The sequence below is a fragment of the Coturnix japonica genome, chromosome 5, assembly GCF_054131305.1.
Source record: "Coturnix japonica strain WE chromosome 5, WE-NBRP24, whole genome shotgun sequence".
NCBI classification, from domain to species: Eukaryota; Metazoa; Chordata; class Aves; order Galliformes; family Phasianidae; genus Coturnix; species Coturnix japonica.
In genome coordinates, this window is record NC_140667.1 from 16,092,340 (window position 1) to 16,113,067 (window position 20,728).

At 43.1% G+C, this 20,728-nt stretch overlaps 1 protein-coding gene across 9 annotated transcripts in view; it reads left to right on the forward strand.

Moving 5' to 3' along the window:
• The window catches only part of SCUBE2 (signal peptide, CUB domain and EGF like domain containing 2), a 37,107-nt gene continuing 16,379 nt past the window's right edge, over positions 1-20,728 (forward strand). For 2 of the 9 annotated variants that reach the window (XR_014947065.1, XM_085550131.1), the window contains exons 1-14: positions 2-209; positions 1,447-1,569; positions 2,535-2,660; positions 5,198-5,332; positions 9,802-9,927; positions 10,305-10,421; positions 11,263-11,352; positions 12,419-12,535; positions 13,508-13,630; positions 14,885-15,001; positions 17,310-17,432; positions 17,903-18,019; positions 18,687-18,773; positions 19,487-19,591. Coding sequence is in view for 6 of the 9 variants with exons in the window: in XM_085550131.1 (XP_085406257.1) it covers positions 110-209; positions 1,447-1,569; positions 2,535-2,660; positions 5,198-5,332; positions 9,802-9,927; positions 10,305-10,421; positions 11,263-11,352; positions 12,419-12,535; positions 13,508-13,630; positions 14,885-15,001; positions 17,310-17,432; positions 17,903-18,019; positions 18,687-18,773; positions 19,487-19,591 (1,606 nt within the window). In the remaining 3 variants the exon portion in view is untranslated. Of the gene's footprint in view, positions 210-765; positions 922-1,176; positions 1,208-1,446; positions 1,570-2,534; positions 2,661-5,197; positions 5,333-9,801; positions 9,928-10,304; positions 10,422-11,262; positions 11,353-12,418; positions 12,536-13,507; positions 13,631-14,884; positions 15,002-17,309; positions 17,433-17,902; positions 18,020-18,686; positions 18,774-19,486; positions 19,592-20,728 lie in introns of those variants that run through there. The other 7 variants (XR_014947066.1, XM_085550132.1, XM_085550135.1 and 4 more) reach the window with 6 other exon arrangements.

A 20,728-nucleotide genomic window follows, 5' to 3' on the forward strand; every position in this document is an offset into this window, starting at 1 on the left:
GCCCCGCGCCCGCTGTCGGCTCGAGGCGGTCCCGCGGCACCTCCCTCCGCCGCCTCCTCCCTCCCGCCCGGCAGCGGCAGCCGCAGCCTCCGCCGCCGCAGCGCCACCGATGGGGTCCGGCGGCCGCCCGAGCGCGGCGGGGGCGCGGGCGCTGCCGCTGCTGCTCCTGCTGCTGCCCGCGCCGGGCCACGCCGCCCCGCCGCCGCCCGGTGAGTGCCGCGCGTTAACGCCGCGCTCTGGATGCAGCCCTCGGTGCGCACCGGGGCCGCGGGCCGGGCAGGTGCGTCCCCCCCAAAGCCCCGGGGCCGAGTCCCGCGGCCGTCGCAGCCCGTGTGTGCGCTGCGCTGCGCGCACCTGAGCCCCGCTGAGCGCCGATCGGCTCCGCGAGGGGTTAACGAGCCCTTCCAGAAGTTGGCAGCGCCGCGGTACCTACAGGCGTGTTCCGTGACTGCAAATGAAAGAGAGAGATGAATGCTGTGATTGTGAACGGGAGAGGTGTTGGCTGAAATTCCCAGCTAGAAAGCGATCCCCTTCTAGGAGCGCTTGGCTACGGAAGGAGTCACCTTCTGCTGCCGTTCTGCAGCCCGTCCTGCTGCTCCCGCAGCCGCTCTCTAATCTGCGTGGGGTGCGCGGGCGCTCCTCCTGCAGCTCTCCCTCTCTGGAAGCCTCCTGTCCGCGTCTGACTTTTGCCGAATGGAGCCGATGTCTCTGCTGCCCGTGACGGCTCTTCCTCTCCTCCTTCTCTCTGTGCTTCTCCATCCCCAGGACTTGCTCCTGTCCGCGTTTCTCTCTCTCCCTATTTCCTCTGCCCCGAAGCTCCCACGCGGATGTTGGCGTGCCGTGCTCTGATGGCTGCTCGCAGACACCGCTTTTGTATTTAAAAGGATTGGCGCTGATAATAGCTTACGCGTCAGTTCAACGGTAAGTCGGTGTTTCAGGGCGCCGGGCTCGGTGCCACTCGGATATCGCAGTTCTGTAAAGTCCTTCCGTCGGTTTGAGGCCACAGGCATCCTGAGAGCAATGGCACGGGTGTGTCAGAGCTCCTCCAGCAACTGTGTTTGGTACCCAGGAGGGTAACTGTGCTCCTCCTGTTCTCCATCGCTCTGTGAAGAGGTGCAGCCATGGCTCCTTCTGCTATCTGTAGAATCTCTGTGCAACTATCAGCTAACCCTCACGGAGTTCCCAGCGTAGATGTATTTATCCATGGGTACGTAACCGTAGCACAGGCTGACCCGAGTTGCTCACAGATCCATTGGTATCCAGGTACAGCCAGCGTACACATGTCAACTCAGAGATGGTTTCTGCATGTTTCTGCCTCCGACTGCAAACACATGCATGTATGTGTATGCATGCCTGCAGCCTGATGCCACGCAGTCTGCGATGTGTGCAGGGCGTGTGCCCCCTTCCCCATCCCTGGCACCCCCTGACCCTGCTGTCTCTTTGCAGATGTGGATGAGTGTGCCCTGGGGCTCGATGACTGCCACCCGGACGCCATTTGCCAGAACACCCCCAAGCTGTACAAGTGCATGTGCAAGGTTGGCTACACCGGCGAAGGGAAGAAATGTGAAGGTAACGTGACAGCAGCTCTGAGTGTGCAGAGGCATCTCTCTCCCTCCCTGTAAGGTTCTGAGCTACTGGAACGTGTGAGAAACATTTCCCACCGGCAGCATAGAGGCAGAATGTGGGTCTTGTAAGCAATTTGCTGTGATCTCCCACGTTGTAGCACATCTTTTATGAATATTGCTGTTCTGAAGTGAATTATCCATGTCAAATGCGTGTTAACAGACGTGGATTTTGAGCACTTTAAAGATTTTGGTGCGAGTGATGCCCTTCAGCACGGAGTTCCCCAGAATAACCATATGATGTGTTCATATGAGCTGTCAATCAACTTGAGTTCTGCTGTGATGGTCCATGACAGCGATCTGGTGATACAAGTATTCTGACTTCCCCTTGTGTGCTGTTACCCTTTGATAGTGTCATATACTCCTATCTGCTGCAAGGAGCCCAGAACACAGCCTCTGACTGTTCAGAAGGCCTTTAGATGGAGCTTTCAGCCATTCCTTTATCAGGCAGCCTTGTAAAGGTGAGGTTACTAGAACTTACTGTGATGTTACATGTGAAAACATGAAATATTCCTAAGGCAAAACAGAAAATTAAAGAAATGTGTCTTAAAACAAGGAGGATCACTTGTTCTCCAGGATGATCCTAAAGTCAGAATACCTTCTGTGTTTCTTGATTGCGGAATCAAAAAGAGCTGGTGACATGGCTTTTAGCCTAGCAGTGTCACTTGGTCTTACTGCTAGCTTGTTGTTTAATCAGCAGCCTTAAAGCCTTGGGCTATGAAATAAATCCACATGGCAGTTTCAGGGTATTTTGTCACGTTTTTGGGACATCGGCAGCGTATGACACGTTAAACATGCTCTATTTGCAAGACAACGACAATCTGGGGCAGCAGCTGATGTTGACATTTATGTGGTCATGTCACAAAGTGTCTGTAACACATCCATCATACTGACTTTTGCTTTATTCGTTAGACATTGATGAATGTGATAACGACTTCAATGGAGGCTGCGTCCATGAGTGCTTCAACATCCCTGGAAATTACCGCTGTACCTGCTACGATGGCTTTATGTTGGCTCACGATGGCCACAACTGCCTGGGTAAGGAGTGTGCTCATGGACATGGCGATTGGGGGTGCTAAGGTAACAATAACTGTATTTCTGGGAGGTGGTGGTCATCAGCTTCATCAGCTACACTTCATCAGCTTGTCTGGTGGAGAGTGGCGCTCGCAGATCTAGGGCTTACAAAGCATTGGCTCCTATGAATAGCTGGTTTTCCAGCTATTTCCCATTTCCCATGGGTTAATGGCACATCAGAAGGGGGATCAGACCAATATATGGGTGACAACAGAAAAGCTCTGGAGTCTCCAGTGGGGTTGTGTTGTGCTTTACCTACTGCAAAACCACAGATTGACTTTGTTAGAGCATAAGCTGAGCAGAGGATGAAGTTGCCAAATCTCAAGTATTTCACTAAAGAAGGCAGAGAGGGAGGCAAAGTATCTGCTGATGCTTTAACTTATTAGGAAGGACGTCTTATTTTTCTCTGGCGCCTTTGTGTAAACACACCGGAGTTCAGATGAGGTTACCAGGGAGGGCTGAATGTGAGCTAACGCGTTGCCTCTTGCAGTGGCACCAAAGGATGCCGTTCTAGGACGTGCTTCAGCTGACTTGTTTGGGATCAGTAAGGCACAGGCATATCTTTGACCAAAATCTACCACCTGTTCCATTGCTGGGAAGCTGCTCGGAGCTGCGTGGCAGACTTTCCAAAATAAAATGCCACTGACATACAATGAAGTCTTTACCACTGACCAGCCAATTGTTGAGATGTGATGTAAACTTTAAATAAATATTTTGGCATGCAGCAAATTGGATCACATCTTCTCTTAATCTGTTTATTTACTTTGTTCACACCATGGTCGTTCCCCTCTCACCCTCATTTTTGAAGATCTCAGCTGTGTGCCTGGGTTTTAGCCAAATAGACAATTACTTGTTGGAAAGAGATGATATTTTGTAAGCTTTCCAAGGCCTGTAAGACAGAAACATCTGCTGGAGTTCAAAACCGTGGTGCTGAAGGCTTATGGTGGCTGTTTATTCACGATTGTTTGCACATTCACATCACTGTAGAGCTCTAGAATACTCTGCTTCTCTGTGATAGGCATATGACAGCCACCGTTGTTGCTATGAGCAGGTCACATTCTTTCACATCCAATTGGCTTACTCACTGCCTTCAGCAGAAATTAAATCTGTTGTAATGCTGCATTATGCTTCTTACTAAAAGCCTTTCTCTTTCTCTTTTTTTTTTTCCCTTTTTTTTTTTTTTTTTTTTTTTTTTTTTTCCTGGAAGGCAGCTGTTTTATGCCAGAAATACTGAAGTATTAAATTAAAAACATTGTGCTGTTATCACAGGAACAATGAACAGAACAGGGAGCAAACGTGGTATTCCATAGTAACTTACAGATGGAACCAGTGCTTTCCCTAAGTAATGCTTGGCTTTGTTGATTGTTAAGATGCTGAGCATTTTTGCTTCCTGTCCAAACTGGCATCTCTGAAAATTGGGATAGGATTTTATAGTTATTTATTTATTTTTTACTGGCAGAGGTTACAAAAGTCTGCAGAAACTAAGGGATAGAATGGAAGATCTGGAATTCTGATGAACATCCTGTTGCTCAGGAGGTTTTTCTATTCTTTGTTTCTCCTGGTTACCATACAATTAGAGTGTTTCTATAGTCTCCAGTATTGTTGAAATTCCATGTAGTGTAAAACTGACATTAAACCTGTTTTCAGAGCAGACTTTTGTCCTTGACTGTTATTAGGCAATACAGCAGCTCCTTGGTGGTAAGTTAATGACCTAAGGTTGGAGATAATAGATCAAGCTGAGCATCAGAAATGATGTGATGTGTGACTTATATCCAGAGTGAAGGTAAGGAGAAAGAAGAGGCAGGTTTTATATTTAGGCCAAATTGATTTTGGAGCTGATGTTTGATTTTGTTCCACCTTTGCATCAGAATGAAGATTTTTACTGAGAACTGCCTTATACTGCTTGCACAGATTTGGAGCTGAAGTTGTGTCCTGCAGAGACAGAATGATGCATGTATGCTCAGACTAGATGTGAGCATGCTAGGTTGCTTAGTGGTAGTATTCTGCAGCTGCTCCAAGATGAGGCATGTGTTCTACGTGGAGAGTGGATCTGTGCTGGTACTTTGTTCCTGGCTGCCCTGAGGCTGCTCTGACGTTGGTCTGATTGGCCAGCATGGTAACTGACTGAGCAGACTGCAGACAGGAGGAGCAAAAATATACTTTTGCAATGGTGCTGGAACAACAGACTGGTCAAAATTGTCTTAGGTGTCTGGTGGTAATGGCCTTAAGTTGCACCAGAGAGATTCCAGTTGCATATTAGGAGATATTTCCTCTTAGAAAGAGTGGTGAGGCACTGGCACAGGCTACCCAGGTAGGTGGTGGAGATGCCATCCCTAGAGGTGTTCAGAAGCCGTGCAGGTGTGGCACTGAGGGACATGGTTAGTGGGCATGGTGGGGATGGAAAGTTGGACTAGAGGATCTTAGTGGTCTATTCGAACCTAAAGAATTTTTCTGATTGCTACAGGATAGCTATAAACCTGATCTTTTTTTCTGTCTTTCAGATACAGATGAATGCATGTTCAACAACGGTGGCTGCCAGCACGTTTGTGTCAACACAGTGGGGAGCTATGAGTGTCGCTGTAAGGAAGGCTTCTTTCTCAGTGACAACCAGCATACGTGCATCCACCGCTCAGAAGGTACTGACTGCCTCCCCCCAGGCACCAAGCAGGAGTTTCTGACAAAAGTTCACTGTGGAGTCTCTACAGCAGCTTCAAAAGTACTTTGAGTTTGAGTTTTTCAAGGCTGTGAAGGGTCTTGAAGTCCTAATTCCTTTAAGGAACGGTGTGTCAAGATCTTCTAAGTGACTTTGAAGGCACTTCACATCCCTTATATCTCTTTGATCCCATCTGTATGTCTGTATGTTGTACCTCCTAAAGACAGTACTACTGTTCCCAGTGTACTTTATGCTCCATTGGATAGCTGAACTACATCCTATTACCGGGAACATCAACACACTGAAGAACAGCGAGCTCTGGCCATTTTCACTTTGGTTCCAGTACCTATATTACCCCTAGGTACCTTTTAGATTCTCTGTATAGTGTTTAGGTTTCAGTTAGTAGATTTATAGTTTGTCAGCCCCAAAGGTATTCAAATCCTGTTCTTTGTTTTGAGTAAAACCTTTATGAAGCGACCTTTGAGAGATCAGAGAGCCTTGGATGTCTAATTAGATATCAGGTTGAACAAAATTATTTTGGATGCCCTTGAGGAATACTTTAAAGTGGTTGCTCAGATCAGGGATTTGTCCATTGAACTGTATGGTGAATATCTTGCTCAGAAGTATTTAAGGCTGGAAAGCTTTCTTTAATCTAAGACTTATCGTTGGCATGACTATAAGAGGAATCTGAGCATGAATAAACAAATCTCACTTTAAAAATCCCCATACTGAGGAGATCAGCCTTTATAGACATATATGGCCATCCAGAGATGCACGCATTGAGATGGCTGTCATCTCATACAACTGAATTGATCTCTTGTTTGAATCTGTTTTATCAGTTTTCTGGTACCAGGCTTGGTCTCATGGAGGTTGGCTGATACAGTGATTTCTCAGGACATTGCTCAGAGCAGCAGGCTGCAGTGGCAGAACAGAGCTTTTCCCTTCATGTTTCTGTGTTTGCTAGCAGTGGTGTATGTTTATGTGCATAGATGATGGATGAATCCAAGAATGAAAATCAGTTGCTTCAACTCCTCACCTTGTCTGATGCTAAGAAAGGAGAAGCTTCCAACTTTTCTTATTTGTTACTTCTTGAGTATACTCTACTCCCTCCCTTAAGCTAACAGCAGTAGTATTTCCTGTCATTAATAATTATACCTTTGGAATTCTTGATACTGAAATACAGAAGTGGTGGTTTGGGTTTTTAAAACTACTTTTTTTTCAGGCCATAGCTCTGTGACTGTTTACCCCCTGCCTCTTTCTGCAATACTGTGAAGAAGCACTCCATGGAATTCCCCACTATTTTTAATCTTGGGTGGGCAAGTCTGCTGTAAGCCAAATCTCATTGCTGTATCTCTTCCCCTCACTTTGTTCTCTCCTTTTCCACTCATTGCTAAGTCTCTGCCTTGCATATTTATCTGTCAGTGCATATCCTTTATTAGTCCTCCCTTGAGACATCACAGCATCAATCTAAACAATGTTTGCCACCTATACTGCCTAGCCCACCTATTTAGTTCTGTTTCTTATCTGCAGTATAAGTCAGTATCTCTTTCCTTGTCTCTCAGCTCAGTTAAGAGTGCACACTCTTCTTAAAGGTTTGCAATACTGGAAAATGAGTGAACGGTAGATCGAAGAAATGCGGAGGCTTGAGGCTGCTATATTCCTCCTGAGGACTAGGGTTATCAGGATGCCTCAAGCTCACTGTCTCTTCTGAGTTTATTTGTTCATATCTTCTGGGTTCCCTGTCACCTATTCCAGGACTGTGAGACAGAACTCAAGGTCAGGTAGCTATCAGAGGAGAGTCTGATAATTCGTTTAAGTTGATTTTCAGCTGGTATGATCATGTTGGTCTAGTGTGTGGGATGCTCTGAGGTTTGTGATGGTTCTGCCTGGCCCCTGCTTAAACCACTTGAACTGTCTGCCTTGAAGTTGTGCAAAATCATATTTTTCCCTAGGATTTCTGCTTTGAACCAGCTATTTCTCAGTATGTGAGAGAATGGAATTACACTGGGAGGCAGTTGCTCTGGCTGGCAGGACAGCTGTACAATTGTAGCTTATTTTTGTGTTTAACTTGCATGTTATAGAATAGAAAAAAGAAGGAAAGTATAGAATTTTCACTAGAAAAAAGGTTCATCTTGAAGTGGCTATTGATATTTATGACAGATTTTACCACTGGTTAACATCCCAAAGGCCATTAGAAAGGACAGGCAGGCTCTGGATTCTGTTCCCTTGTCTAGGGGGAGGTGCCCAGTGACACCTCCTTCCCCAGGGACTTGTGTGCCAGCAGGATAAGAACTGCTGCTCAAGAAGTCGTGTGCCTGGGAAGTACAAGGTGTGGGGCTGGACCACAGTGTGACATGAGAACAGATCTGGAACAGTGTGACCTTGTGACCTGGAAGACTGTGCATCTGTGATGGAGTCTGCAGGCAAACAGTGCTTGAATTGTACATTTCTCTAATAGATCCTTGTAAAATGGGGCCAAATGGAAAATACACTTTTTCTGCACCTTTGGAAATTTGCAGCAGATTCATAGTAAATGCTATGAAGCGTGGGTGTATTTCTCCTCTATAAAATGCTCTCTTTCAGATCAGCTAGATTTTGGTGGATTTGGTTATATACCTTGTTACACTCTGATATTATACCGCGTGCTGTTTTGGAAAGTGCATTTCTAGCTTTCCGTGGAGACCTGATTGAACTCTGCTAGCTCAGAAATGAGCAATCCCCAGTTCAGCATTTAAACCATTTGTCTGGTATCAGTGAGGTTCACTGAAGTACCTGCCTGAGCTATTTCCCACTTGTAGCTCGGAGTAGACAAAACCAAAAAATTCCAAACCAAACAACGCCGACAACTTTGCTAACAGAAATTAAGCTGCTAATTCTCTTAATGCTTTCTGACAACGCTGAGCTAATGGACCAAATTATACTGCACGTTTAAGTACGGAGATGTCATGAAAACAAGAGTTAATGAGGCTAATTTGTGGTCTCATGGATTGTCCCATTTCTTGAATGACAGCACTTAATGGATGGCAGCTTTCATGTGGGCTCCTTGGGCTGTGTCTGTGTGCTGCAGGATTTAAGTGTCATTGTCTTGTTAGACCTCTAAGGGTTCTCACTGTGGGAAAGGAATCAAAAAGCCAGTAGAGCAGAATAATCCAGGCTCTGCAACATCCATTCTATTGTTACTTAAAGCTTTCTTAACAGAGAAAAGGGTGCCATAGTTGGTTGCGTGCCGAGCAAGGGCCTAACAAGTGTAATGGGGTAATGACAAGGAGCTGACCTCTGCTTTTCATTACAGTGGTTTTATTTTCATTTAGGAGTTTCCTTTTGCAGTTTTGTAGCAAGAGAAAAGGCTTCAGCAAAACTGTGCTCCCAGCTATCAGAGTCTAAAATGTTTTTATGAGGTGCATCAGGAAGAAGAAAGCCACAGGTGTTGCCTTGCTTATTCTTTGGGTTTTGGCAGATACTGGGCACCAAATCGTCACCCATTGTGAGGTGTGCAGAAATAGAAAACGGTGTGAAAATCTCCAGTGGGATTGTTTAGAGAGGTTTTCTTGAAATAAAGAAAAAAATTGTCATACAGCATAGGTAGAGTTTGCACATCTGTCTGGTCACCGTTTGGTCATTCCTTTGGGAGACAGCTGTGTAGGCCAGTGTTTGGAGTAGGAATGATGGAGGAGACTTGATAGCAACTTTTCAGTATCTAAAGGGAGGCTGTAAGAAAGAAGGGGGCAGACTCTTTTAGCTGGGTCTATTGTTAGGACAAGGGGAAATGTTTTCATACTAAAGAAGGGGAGATTTAAGCTGGATGTAAGAAAAAAGATTCTTACAATAATGGTAGTGAGGCACTGGCACAGGTTGCCCAGAGAGGTGGTGGATGCCCCATCCCTGGAGACATTCAAGCTCAGACTGTATGGAGCGCTGAGCACCTGACCTAGCTGTGGGTGTCCCTGCTCATTGCAGAGGAGCTGGGCTAGATGGCCTCTAAGGGTCCCTTCCAACTCTCACAATTCTGTGATTTGTCTGACATCTTATGATGTTCCTGTGTCTGGTGAGCCTTCATTTTAATCAGAGAACTAAGAACTTCTCTTTAGGCTTTGAACATGCCATGTACCAACTACCTTGTGTTTTTTGCTAAAGGTTTTATGAACACAAATATAAGGTGAGAGTGTTAGATGGGAATGTAGATGCTGCGCAAACCTAGGGCTGCTGCTTTTTGTCTTTGCAATCAAAGAACATGGGCGCAGGAAAGATCACTGCTGGAGAAGCATTGTGGCTTTGTAGGACTGGACTTTCTGTCTTGCTAGTATGTAAGCTCATGCTTTTTGCCCTAGTGCTGTGGAGACTTCCCAGAAGTTGCAAGTGATGGCTGTCTATGTTGGGCTGATCTTATTTGCTTGTTGCCTGCACACAGAATTACCGAGGATGCTGATGCTCTTGCTTTTGTCTGTTTTGCAGAAGGCATGAGCTGCATGAATAAAGATCATGGCTGTGCCCACATCTGCAGAGAAACACCCAAAGGAGGGGTTGCTTGTGAATGCCGACCAGGATTTGAGCTGTCCAAGAACCAGAGAAGCTGCATTTGTATGCAACATTCTGCATATGGTTATGGTTTTCTGAAGTAAACAGTGTTCTCCTTGTGGTGGTGTGGGATTTGATATGTTACAGCAAAACTGGTGTGACATGTCTTAAGATTGCTTTTAGGGCAAACCAGAATCAATAGCTTTGCAGGACACTCTTGCACCAATCTATAATTTGCCAAAGAATATGTAGTTTGGAAGTTGTACCATTGTTTAAGTTCTGCTCCACAAGAGAACAGTGCACTGTTTGAGTCTCGGAGTTTTTGAGGAAGTGGATGTGATAAGAAGGTGTATTGGATGGCCAGATGGAGACAAAGTGGGGTGCTGTCTTTTAAAGAGGCTGGAAGTATTTGTGAAGTCTAATGTATATTTTCTTCCTAGTAACATGCAATCATGGAAACGGTGGCTGTCAACATACATGTGATGATGCTGATAATGGGCCTATTTGTGGATGTCACCCCAAGTACATCATGCAAGTGGATGGGAAAACCTGCCTGGGTCAGTATGTAGAGGAGAGGAGTAGTGTTTGCTGATGACCAACTCGAGTGGTTTGATATTACTGTATGTTCATGGCTAATGTTCCACTTACTAGTAGAGCTAGAAAACATCAATGAATCCAAAGCTAAAAAGCTTGCTATTGCATGAGTGAGCTGGTTGGGTTCAGGCAACTTTTGCTTCCCTATGTAAGTAGCTACCTCGTGTTACTGCAGCCTGTAATTAGCTCTGGTCCCTTTGAAACACAAAGCTTGTCACTAACCAAAGAAGATTCCTTTCTTTCTAGGATTTTCAGATCAAGTTTCTTGAACAGCACGAGCCATAGAGTGTAACCAAAGCAGTACATATGTTAAAACCAGAACTCTGAATTCAATTAAAGGACAAGTTTTGAAAAGCAGTTATCCAAAGCACTTGAGACCTATAAACCAGTCTCTGGGAGACTTTGTAGCCTGTTGATTGAAATCAATAGCTCAGGCAAAACTGCTTGTCCTTTCGTTCATCTGTAATAGATGATGACAGCGTGATTGTAAGAGAGCAGCTCACGACAGATCATTTGGTTCTTTCATCTTGTTACTGTTCACCACATCAGTACTGCATTTTCTGTTTACCAAATTTGAGAATACTGAAACAGACATGAGTTGCATGGAAGCAACCACATATTCCCATGGCTTTGGCTGAAGGGTCTTCGTGGTTTTCTTTTAAAAATTTTATTTCTACCTAATTAGATCCAACCATCTCTGATTAATTCAGTGCATCATGTTGCCATTTTCTTGTCTGTGCATATATGAGGTTTCTGGTCAGGGCATATTTGCTCATCTGCTTTTTTCTTGTTCCTTGCTCATAGAGAGGGAAGAGGCTGCTGTCGAAGTTCCAGAGGGCAACGTTACAGCAGGAGCTGATGTGGACAAGCGGGTTAAACGACGTTTACTCATGGGTAAAAGTGCTTATCCAAAATAATTTTGCTGTTTGCTGAAGCCTTTTACATTTTATATTTGTTCTTTTTCTTTTTTTTTCTTTTCTTTTCTTTTTTTAATTTGTCAGAATCAGTTCTGGGCTGAGTTCTCTGTTCCCAGAGGTGTTAAAGGCCAGCATGGATATGGCCCAGAGCAGACTGATCTAGTGAGTGGCAACAAGCCCACTGTAGGGGAGTTGAAACTGAATGATCTTTAAGGTCCCTTCCAACTTAAGCCGTTCTGTGAATTCTGCTCATGGTGCCACAGTACCCTTTAAGGACAGACATAAACCACGAGCAACTTTGTACATTGTTTGTGATGGTCAGCAGGAAGATCAGGAACTTGCCCTCAAAGTACCACGTGTTTCCATGGTTCTACTTCACCATGGGAACACAGCACAGTTTCTTTCTGTACTATGGCTGTTCCAACTGATTGTGGAGGGGCAGCGCTTCACCTGTTTCTCTTCAGTTAAAAGTATGCCTCTGCATGGAAGAGAACTGGCCCTAGTGATGAAAAACCTAGAGGCAATATGTCAGTCTGTAGAGTCTACATGAAAAACTGGGCGTAACTGAGGCAATATATAGATTTGGCAGTTGCTTGTGTACAAGGGTTGCTCTGAAAGTGTTGCCTTTTATTCTGTGATGCTGGCCCACAATGTCAGAGATGGATATCAATGATGTGGCAGTAGAGATTGAACCCTCCCACCAAATTCCCACTACATGTTGTTGCTGTGCAAAAGAGGGCAGCAGAGGGGCAGTATTACAGAGTGGCGTCTCAAATGGAAGCGAGGATGAAGCAAAGATGTGTCACTGAATTCCTTCATGAGGAAAAAAGATGGCACCCACTGACATTCATCAATGATTGTTCAGTGTTTCTGGAGACTGAAGTGTGGATGCGAGCAGAGTGAGGCTTGTGGAGTGAACTATAGGCTGAATGTGGTTGAACATCAGCATGCTTGGAACTGTGGCTTGTATCGTGTGATGTTTCTTACCATTATAATATCCCTGAGCAAACACTGGTAGGTTTCTGTTTGTTTGTGTTGGCTAGAAACGTGTGCAGTTAATAACGGTGGCTGCGATCGTACGTGTAAAGATACATCAACCGGAGTTCACTGCAGCTGTCCTGTTGGATTCACACTCCAGTTTGATGGGAAGACATGCAAAGGTGGGTTTTGACATGTGTGTACTAGCAACTTGCATACTCATCTCCAAGTGAAGGTAATCCAGTGTGTGGAGAAAGGCTTGTATTTGTAGTGTGATCCCAGGAGGCACTGTAGCTAGGAGTGATGCACAGTTGCCTTGTGAGAACATCACAGTGTATCACATGCAGAAATCCACGCTGCTCTCCCCTCACCAAGATGGCCTTGTTATGGACCTGTGAGGGCTGGGAGGAGTAGAGCTCAGAGGTGTAGGTTTGTAGCTTCTTAGAAGCATACAGTCCCATTGACTGCTATCCACATTCAACAGGGTATTACAGAAATCTGTAAGTAAGTATTAGAGTGTAGTTCAGAGAAGCCTGAGTAGAATTACGCTGTTTCAAGCAGCTCTAAGGATAATTAGAATACTGGCAAGGAGAAAGAGGGTGTTTGGTAATATATTGGAACATATTTTCCTATAATTAAATGCTAAGATTATAATTAAATGTTCTGCTAGGCAAAAATGATGGAATCCCCATGCCCGAGTCAATTAACATTAGCTAAAGGATTTGCTTTAATGTTGGCATGGAAAGGACAAATCAGGAATTCCCTCAAGTCACATTTCTGCAGGGCTTAGGAGGAGGAAAATTAGGAGAGAACTTTGAAAGGGCTAAAACCTGTTGGAGAGCGTTTAAGTCAAGTGTTTCCAAACAAAGCTTGGGGAAGTGGTCTTATGTGCATATATATTTATACTGAAATGTATGTGACAGAAAAAAAGATGAATGAAAGCAGTAATACAATCACGAGGCTGAATGGGCCAGGTCATTACTAAGAGCTGGATCTAACTCCGAGATTTGTGATAGGTTTATTAGATTTTGTCTCTGTGCTTCTTCCCCACCAGCTGAACATGACTGTTTTCTGGAGCTGACAGTGGAAATATGTGGAATGTATTCTGCTTACTCGTGTTTTTTCTGTTTGCTTGTTTTTCTTTTTTTCCACAGACATTGATGAGTGCCAATCCAATAATGGAGGCTGTGATCATTTCTGTAAAAACACTGTTGGCAGTTTTGATTGCAGCTGCAGAAAAGGGTTTAAATTATTAACAGATGAGAAGTCTTGTCAAGGTATGTATGCTGGAGAGGCAATAAAAGTAGGACAAATCAGCATGGTTTGGACATCTACTACAATGATGAAGTGCTAATGGACTCCAGAATAATTTCCGTTCCTCAGTTAGTTTTTTTTTTTTAACTGTATGCTTTTTAATTTCTGATGCAGCTGCTGAATTAATACAATTGGCTTGATACTGTTGTAGGAGGTATTTTTGGTGGTGTAATGAGATAGCGTCATATTAAAAATATCCTTCAGTAGATAATTCTTTTTTTTTTTTTTTCCGCCCTACTATTGATGCTCTTAGTGTAACTTACAGGGAGAAATAAAGTCAGTATCTTTCTGTCCATGCATAATCATTGAATTGCTCAGGTTGGAAAAGAACTTAAAGACCATCAAGTCCAACCGCAGCCTAACCATGCTACCCTAACAACCCTCAGCTAAATCATGTCCCTGAGCACCACATCCAAATTGTTTTTAAACACATCCAGGGATGGTGACTCAGTGTACTGCCACAAGAGTTTTAGATGCCTTTGATTATTATAACTAACTGTTTGATGCCTTAGAAAGTGATGGAAATGTCTTCATGTTACCATTTGATTTACTGAGGTCGTGATTAGATGTTTTTGCTAACTGTACAAAGAGGATGTGTGCAAAGGGGTTGTAATGCCAAGGGAAGTTTTCACTGGGAAAACAGATCTCAGCAGCTTTTGGAAACTGACACTGAAATCTAAATGTGCGATATGGTGGATCCATGGAAAAAATAACAGAGCCATAGAATGGTTTGGGTTGGATTGTTCCAGTCCTCTCTTTCCAGGTGTATCTCAGAGAACTCTGTGTTTGCCAGTAGCCTTAACTCAGGCACTGCGTATTAGTGCACAGTTAAGAACTGAGCCCCTACTTTCATCTCTGGGGAAACATGAAGGCAATACTTCCTTTGGTAAATCTATTTCCACAGACATTATGCAGACTTTTCTTAAAAGGGTTTCTGCCAGCTTTCCCTCCCCAGCCCCTACAAAGAAGAGGAGCAAATTTCATTTAGAACATAATTATTAAAACGTAGCATCAGGTTTCATATTTGCCAAGAAAAAGCTGGTTTGGCAAAGTAACTGTTCTCTTGAAAGCTGTTGTTTCACAGTGCTGTGTTATTTAGTTTAAAAGAATTTGCTTAGTTTATGTAATCCTGCTCATCTTTCTGTCCAACTCTGTTAGCTCATAAGCGCTCCCTGGTCAGGCTGAATGATACTGATGTGTCCCTTTAAATCTCACAGACATTGATGAATGCTCTTTTGAACGGACATGCGACCATATGTGCATCAATCATCCAGGCACGTTTGAGTGTACGTGTAACAAAGGATATGCTCTCTATGGCTTCACACACTGTGGAGGTGAGGTACAAAATCTTACTACATTCTATGCTGGCAGAGTGCTGGTCTGCATTTTGACATGGAAGCTGTAGTTTGGCAGATTCTTCACATGCAGAGGTCTCATTCACTTCAACAAATAGTGAGTTGAGTAGGGCTTTAAGAACAGGATTGTCTGGGTGACTTCAATAATTACAGTTATGTGAGTTATCCTTGTATGTGTCAAATCATTACATGATGCAAATTGGAGTTCTAGCTGATGTTGATTTACGAAGAACAATACTCCTGGACGTTCTACTGTGTGAAAAGTTCAAGAAAAGAGGGAAGTGGAAGATGGAACCTTAGTGTGTGTGAAGTGTTGATGTTTCTGCAGTAGATTTACAGAATTACCAGACGAAAGCATGGATAACTGAACACTAAATAGAAATAAACCTGTTTCACATAAGCTTTTTAGCAGGACTTTGCTGGCTGCTTCTGCTTACCTAATTCTTAGCAAGATTTATTTCTGTGGAAAAATGAACACACTTGCTGGAGTTAACAGTTCAGAGGTCTCTTTGTGTCTCATCTGTCCTAACTTCTGCTTTTAAAAAGCCTGTGGAGAAGATTAAAGGGCTGCAGCATCACTGTTTTATACTGGTAATCAGGAAATCTATCTGAGTAGATAGGGAGTAACACTGTGTGTTCTGCTTGCCAAAGGAAGTCTTTTCTCATAAATTCCTCTGCACTAATTCAATTTCTTTTGAGCACTGATGGGGAAAAGGAACTGAAGTTTATCTCTTGGATTCTAATTGCTCCTTCATACCATATTCTTGTGCAGATGTTAATCCTTGTACCACACCACTCCTCTATTTGCTGGCAATTACCAGCTCTTGTGATTGCTGTTAAGTGTACTGAGTTTGTACCTTATGACACTTAGACATATGACTAAGTGCTGGACATAATAGGACATAATTTTCTTAGATACTACCTAAAAATCAATCAAAACCAAATATTTGAGCCAATTCTGTGGTATCTTTGGAAGCAGTACAGATATAAGGTGTAGTCTTTTTTCATCATTCCTCAGCTGCTCCTTTCTGTGCCTGCTAACCTAATTCTGAAAGTAGCATATATTTACCCTGAAACCAGCTCTGTTTGGTAATCTATTTCATAGTGTTCTCTCCAAATGATTATTTATCTAGAGGAGGAAACAAATAACTGGAGAAAGCAGTGACAAGTACTCTGATTACCATCGAGAAAAGTATGTAGAACTGAATATATTCAGTTGTGCTAACTTTCTGTGACTCTTTGGAACTGACTGTGAATTGCATGGTGACATCTTTGTAGTTTTATTTATAATTACCATAGAGCTACTGGAGATGAGCGGAGCAGCCATCAGGGTGGATCTGAGAAGCAGAAACAGAACTTTGCATTTCCCTTTGTTGAAATTCATGAGATTCCTGCCAGCCCATTTCTCTAGCCAGTTGAGGTCCCTCTGAATAGTGGCACAACCATCTGGTGTATCAGCCACTCCTCCCAGTTTTGTATCATCTGCCAAGTCACTGGGGGTGAACTCTTGTCCCGTCATCCAGGTTTAATGAAGAGGATAAATAGCATTGACCCCTGGGGTACACTGCTGGTGACTGGCCTCCAGATGGACTTTATGTCACTAATCTCAAGCCTTGCAGCCCAGAAATTCAGTCAAAGGTCCAAAAGACTTCCTGGAAGTAGTAAAGGAGGGAACTGCCAATCCGGTTCCAACAGAGCTCAGGATTACACAATGGAAGTTATATTCTGCATCAGTGAACAGCAGTATACCAAGAGCAATATGTTGTGTTGTTGGTAATTCCTCTCTCTTTATTGGCAATTACTGAGCTGGGCAAGGCCCCTGAATTTGGCTAGTTGGCCAGAAGGGGTGGTGGTGATTCACTGCTGTTATTTATCTCCTTGAAATGAAATAGCATGCTGTGATTGACATCTCTGTCTGAACACTTTGTAGGATTGTCAGTGTAAATGCTGTCTTTGTTATCTCTCTTTATTCTATAACAGAAATACTAATTGTCTAAATACAGTGCAATATGCAGTTGATTTGTTCTCCTTTACGTTAATTTGTTAACATATTGTTGAGGCTAGATATATCTTTTTCTAACGTGTGGTTTAAGAATCAACTCTCCCAAAACATTTGATACAATTTGACATTCATTGAAATATTTCCATGAAAACAAAACCATTTCAAGATGGGTTTCCTAAGAGCTTTTCCAAACTCTATCAAGCAGTACTTTTTGCACATTTATCTAGTGGTCTTAGTATGCAGCAGAAGTTAATTTCTAAATCTAATTGTACCTTTCCTCTGCAGACATTAATGAATGTAGCATCAACAATGGTGGCTGCCAGCAGCTGTGTGTGAACACACCAGGAGACTATGAATGCCTGTGCCACTCTAACTACAAATTACACTGGAATAAAAAGGACTGTGTTGGTAAGATGCCTGGCAAATACATTACTGCTCCTGATGTGTCTGAAGGCCACGTGGTTGTAGTCAGATCTGAAATATTAGTCTGTCCAGTTAAGTGGTAGGAGTCTTCATTCCTTGCATTCTGTTTTACTTTTTAATCAGGCATGATGGTACTGATGTTAAAACTGGTAAAAAAAAAAACAAACAAAAACAACAACAAAAACCACCAAAAAACAGGAGATACTTTGAGGGACTTTGATGTTCTTTCATATGCTTTTATCTATTTATTCCCTGTTGTTTCCCTGTGTGAGAAAGTCTGCTGATGGACTCTGGGATCTTTCAGCAATGTTATTTTGCTTTCCTTTTCTGTCTAAACAATCTATTAATTGCATTGGTGCTCTCTGGTACCAGCTACATAAGAAGCTGCATACCCATTTCTTGTATGTGTGTATATGTTTTATTTCTCCCATGAGTATTTGTTTTGTCCTGTTTAGAGGTAAAGGAGTCCTTTCCTGATAATATGTCACCCAAGGTATTGCTGCACTGCATGAAGAGTGGCAGGAGTGATAGATGCTTCTTAAGCTGTTCTTCAGATGTTCAGGTAGTTTCTGGTAAGTCCAAAAAAGCCCAGCAACAACAACAAGGAAAAAAAAAACAAAACCAGCAACTAAGCACAAAAGAGAAAAAAAAAGCCCAACCATATGATTCTGTAGATAGTGAAAGAGTAGTAAAACTTGTAACCCTCATGGATGCCCCAAGAAACAGATAATCAAGAGGGACCTTTCCTCTTTTAGTACAGATAACGGGCTGTATCCCAGCCAGTGTTCCAGGAAAGCCCCCCTTTCCCTGTCCTTTATAGCCACTCTACCCTCAGATTCCCTTCTCATGACAACCGTCTTTTTGAAACTGAAGAAGACAGGGCAGAATTCTCTGTGCTCCCTGGGCCATTCCTTAATTGGCCCTGAGAGCCACAGCTCAATGGCACAGAGGCATTCCAGCCCTGCGTGGGGTCTGAGCTCTGCCTGCCTAGTCCCTCCAGCCTCAGGACACAGCATGCAGTCTTGGTTGGTGCTTCTGGGACAGGTGTTTCTTTCCTTCCTGAGTCTTTTTAATCACTTAGGAAAAGACAAACTACTGCCAAGTATTTTATGAATTACATCTTTGAAAAAGATGATGATGCGGATCAACACATTAAGAATGCCTCTTATACGACAGGAGTCTTCAGTCTGTGCACAGAGCCTATGTTTTTACTGTCTGTTTGTATCATCTGTCTGTTAGGAACACAAGATGCCTACACTGTCACCTGTGGCAGCTCATCTCAACTTAAGAAAAAGCAGCAAAATACAAATTCGTCCACTTGGCTGGGTAATTACTAGATTTACTGTTGCACGATGTGACTGATTTCTTTCAATAGATGACAGTGAAATAGGGGAGTTCTGTTGGTTTTCCTTCTATTTTCGTGCTCTGTTTTGCCCCCTCGTTTTTCTTTCCTTGACTTCCTGACTGCAGTTCATCACTGCAGCAGAGTTCCCCTTGTACAGCTTCAGCAGCATCATCCAATCTAAGATTTAAGAATAAGGAAAGAGAAATGGACCAGCAGTGGAATGAACTGCGAGGCCAGCAGTACCGTGGCTCTTTTTAGACATCCAAATAGAAGGCGTTGGCAACTTACAGGTTCTAGGTTGAGTTGCTGGACAGTGGAGCTTAGAAAGCATCTGAAGTTAAACAGATAAAGTGCTGTTTTATATAAATGTAAACAGCTTTCTGAACTTGTTTTATTTGAAGTCTTTCTTTTGATTTCAGCCAACATTTATTTGATTTTGCCCAGAAGCAGTTCTTGATTTGATCTCGTTCTGTCTCTCTTTTATTTTAAGTGAAACCTATCATGCTTTGTTCCAATTCCAGTTGAGAACCAGCTTTACAGCTATAGGAAGCTGCCATCTCTTTAGATCCCCTGTGATGACCACTTTTCCCTGTATGTCAGCATAATTTTGATAACATCATTGTGATGTGATAGTAGGTTTTTCCAAATTTTCCATTCCTTTTCTAAAATAACATATCATTGTTTCTTTCTGAAGATCTTTCAACCATCAAGATAAGTGTAACCTTTAAATTAAGTGAAGGAAAATGTAGTTTGAAAAAGACCAAGATGTTTCAAGAAGGTCTGGAACAGATGATACCAGGTATGAATATAAACATGCAGGTAAGCAGGTTAGAGTCATATCTGTGGGGTTATTAAATGTTTCCTTGATAGGAGGTGCACAGAGGGCTGCAAACTTTCCACTCCTTACTAACCTCATAAATCATACTCCTTCCCAGCCAAGATTCTTGCAAGTAGGTGTTTCAGGTGACCAGGCTTTCCTCTGATAACCTTAGAGTTTGCTAGAAAACTCTTACTTTTTTTTTGTTTGTGCCACTGTCAGTACGTTCCCAGTAAAATCAGCCATACTTCTCATTCTTTTGATTTTGTCCTTTCCTTCCTTTCTATCCTTTCTTTCTTTTCTTTCCTTTATTGCCTGCTGCTTCTTCTCTGATGCCTCTGTGAAGATGCTCCAGGCCTCTTATGCTGACTTTATTGCTAAAAAGATTATTCCTCTTTTCTTTTCCTCTTATACTTTAGCAGCCCCAGATGGACACAGTGAGGTCAGCTCTTTGTCTGTTCCAAGACAGAATGTACAAAGTCAGCAGGAAATGAGAATTCTTATAAGGGGGGAAAAAAGATAAAGTTTCTTAATAATATGGTGAATCAGCATGTCAGGTTTTTTGTCCTTAGAAGAGTAACAGTGATGGACTATGCGAGGTACTCAGTGAAGAGCACTTATTCCTGAACCAGAGCTTATTCTGAATGTTTTCTTTAACTAAATCTTGTTTCCCTCTTTGAGGGATTGAAAACAGTCTCCAAATGTCCTGTGAATGCAGCCACCACTTAACTTAAACACCATTATAAGCTAATGCATTTTTCGCGTGCTTCATGTGAGTGCAGAATCGTTTGTTTCCCTCCAGCAGCCTGTCTGGTGCAGGCAGAGTTTAGTTTTAAGATGTTTTGCATGGTAGAAAGGGAATTCATTGGAACCTGCTTAGCAAAACGCACGGGAAGCAGGCTGAGCGCTGCAGCCAAGTGCTAATCCTTGCACTGAATCATGCATGCCTCAAAGCCAGGGCAGCTCTAGGGACTCCCCCTCAGAGTACATCCATAGGTGCACTGTAGTCGTGATTCTGCATGAAGGTACACCCAGAGAGAAACTGGAGAAAATGTTTTTTTACTAGTGTTTGGACTAAGTCATTTGCTCCCTTTGAAGTTTTGGTGATTAAATATGCAC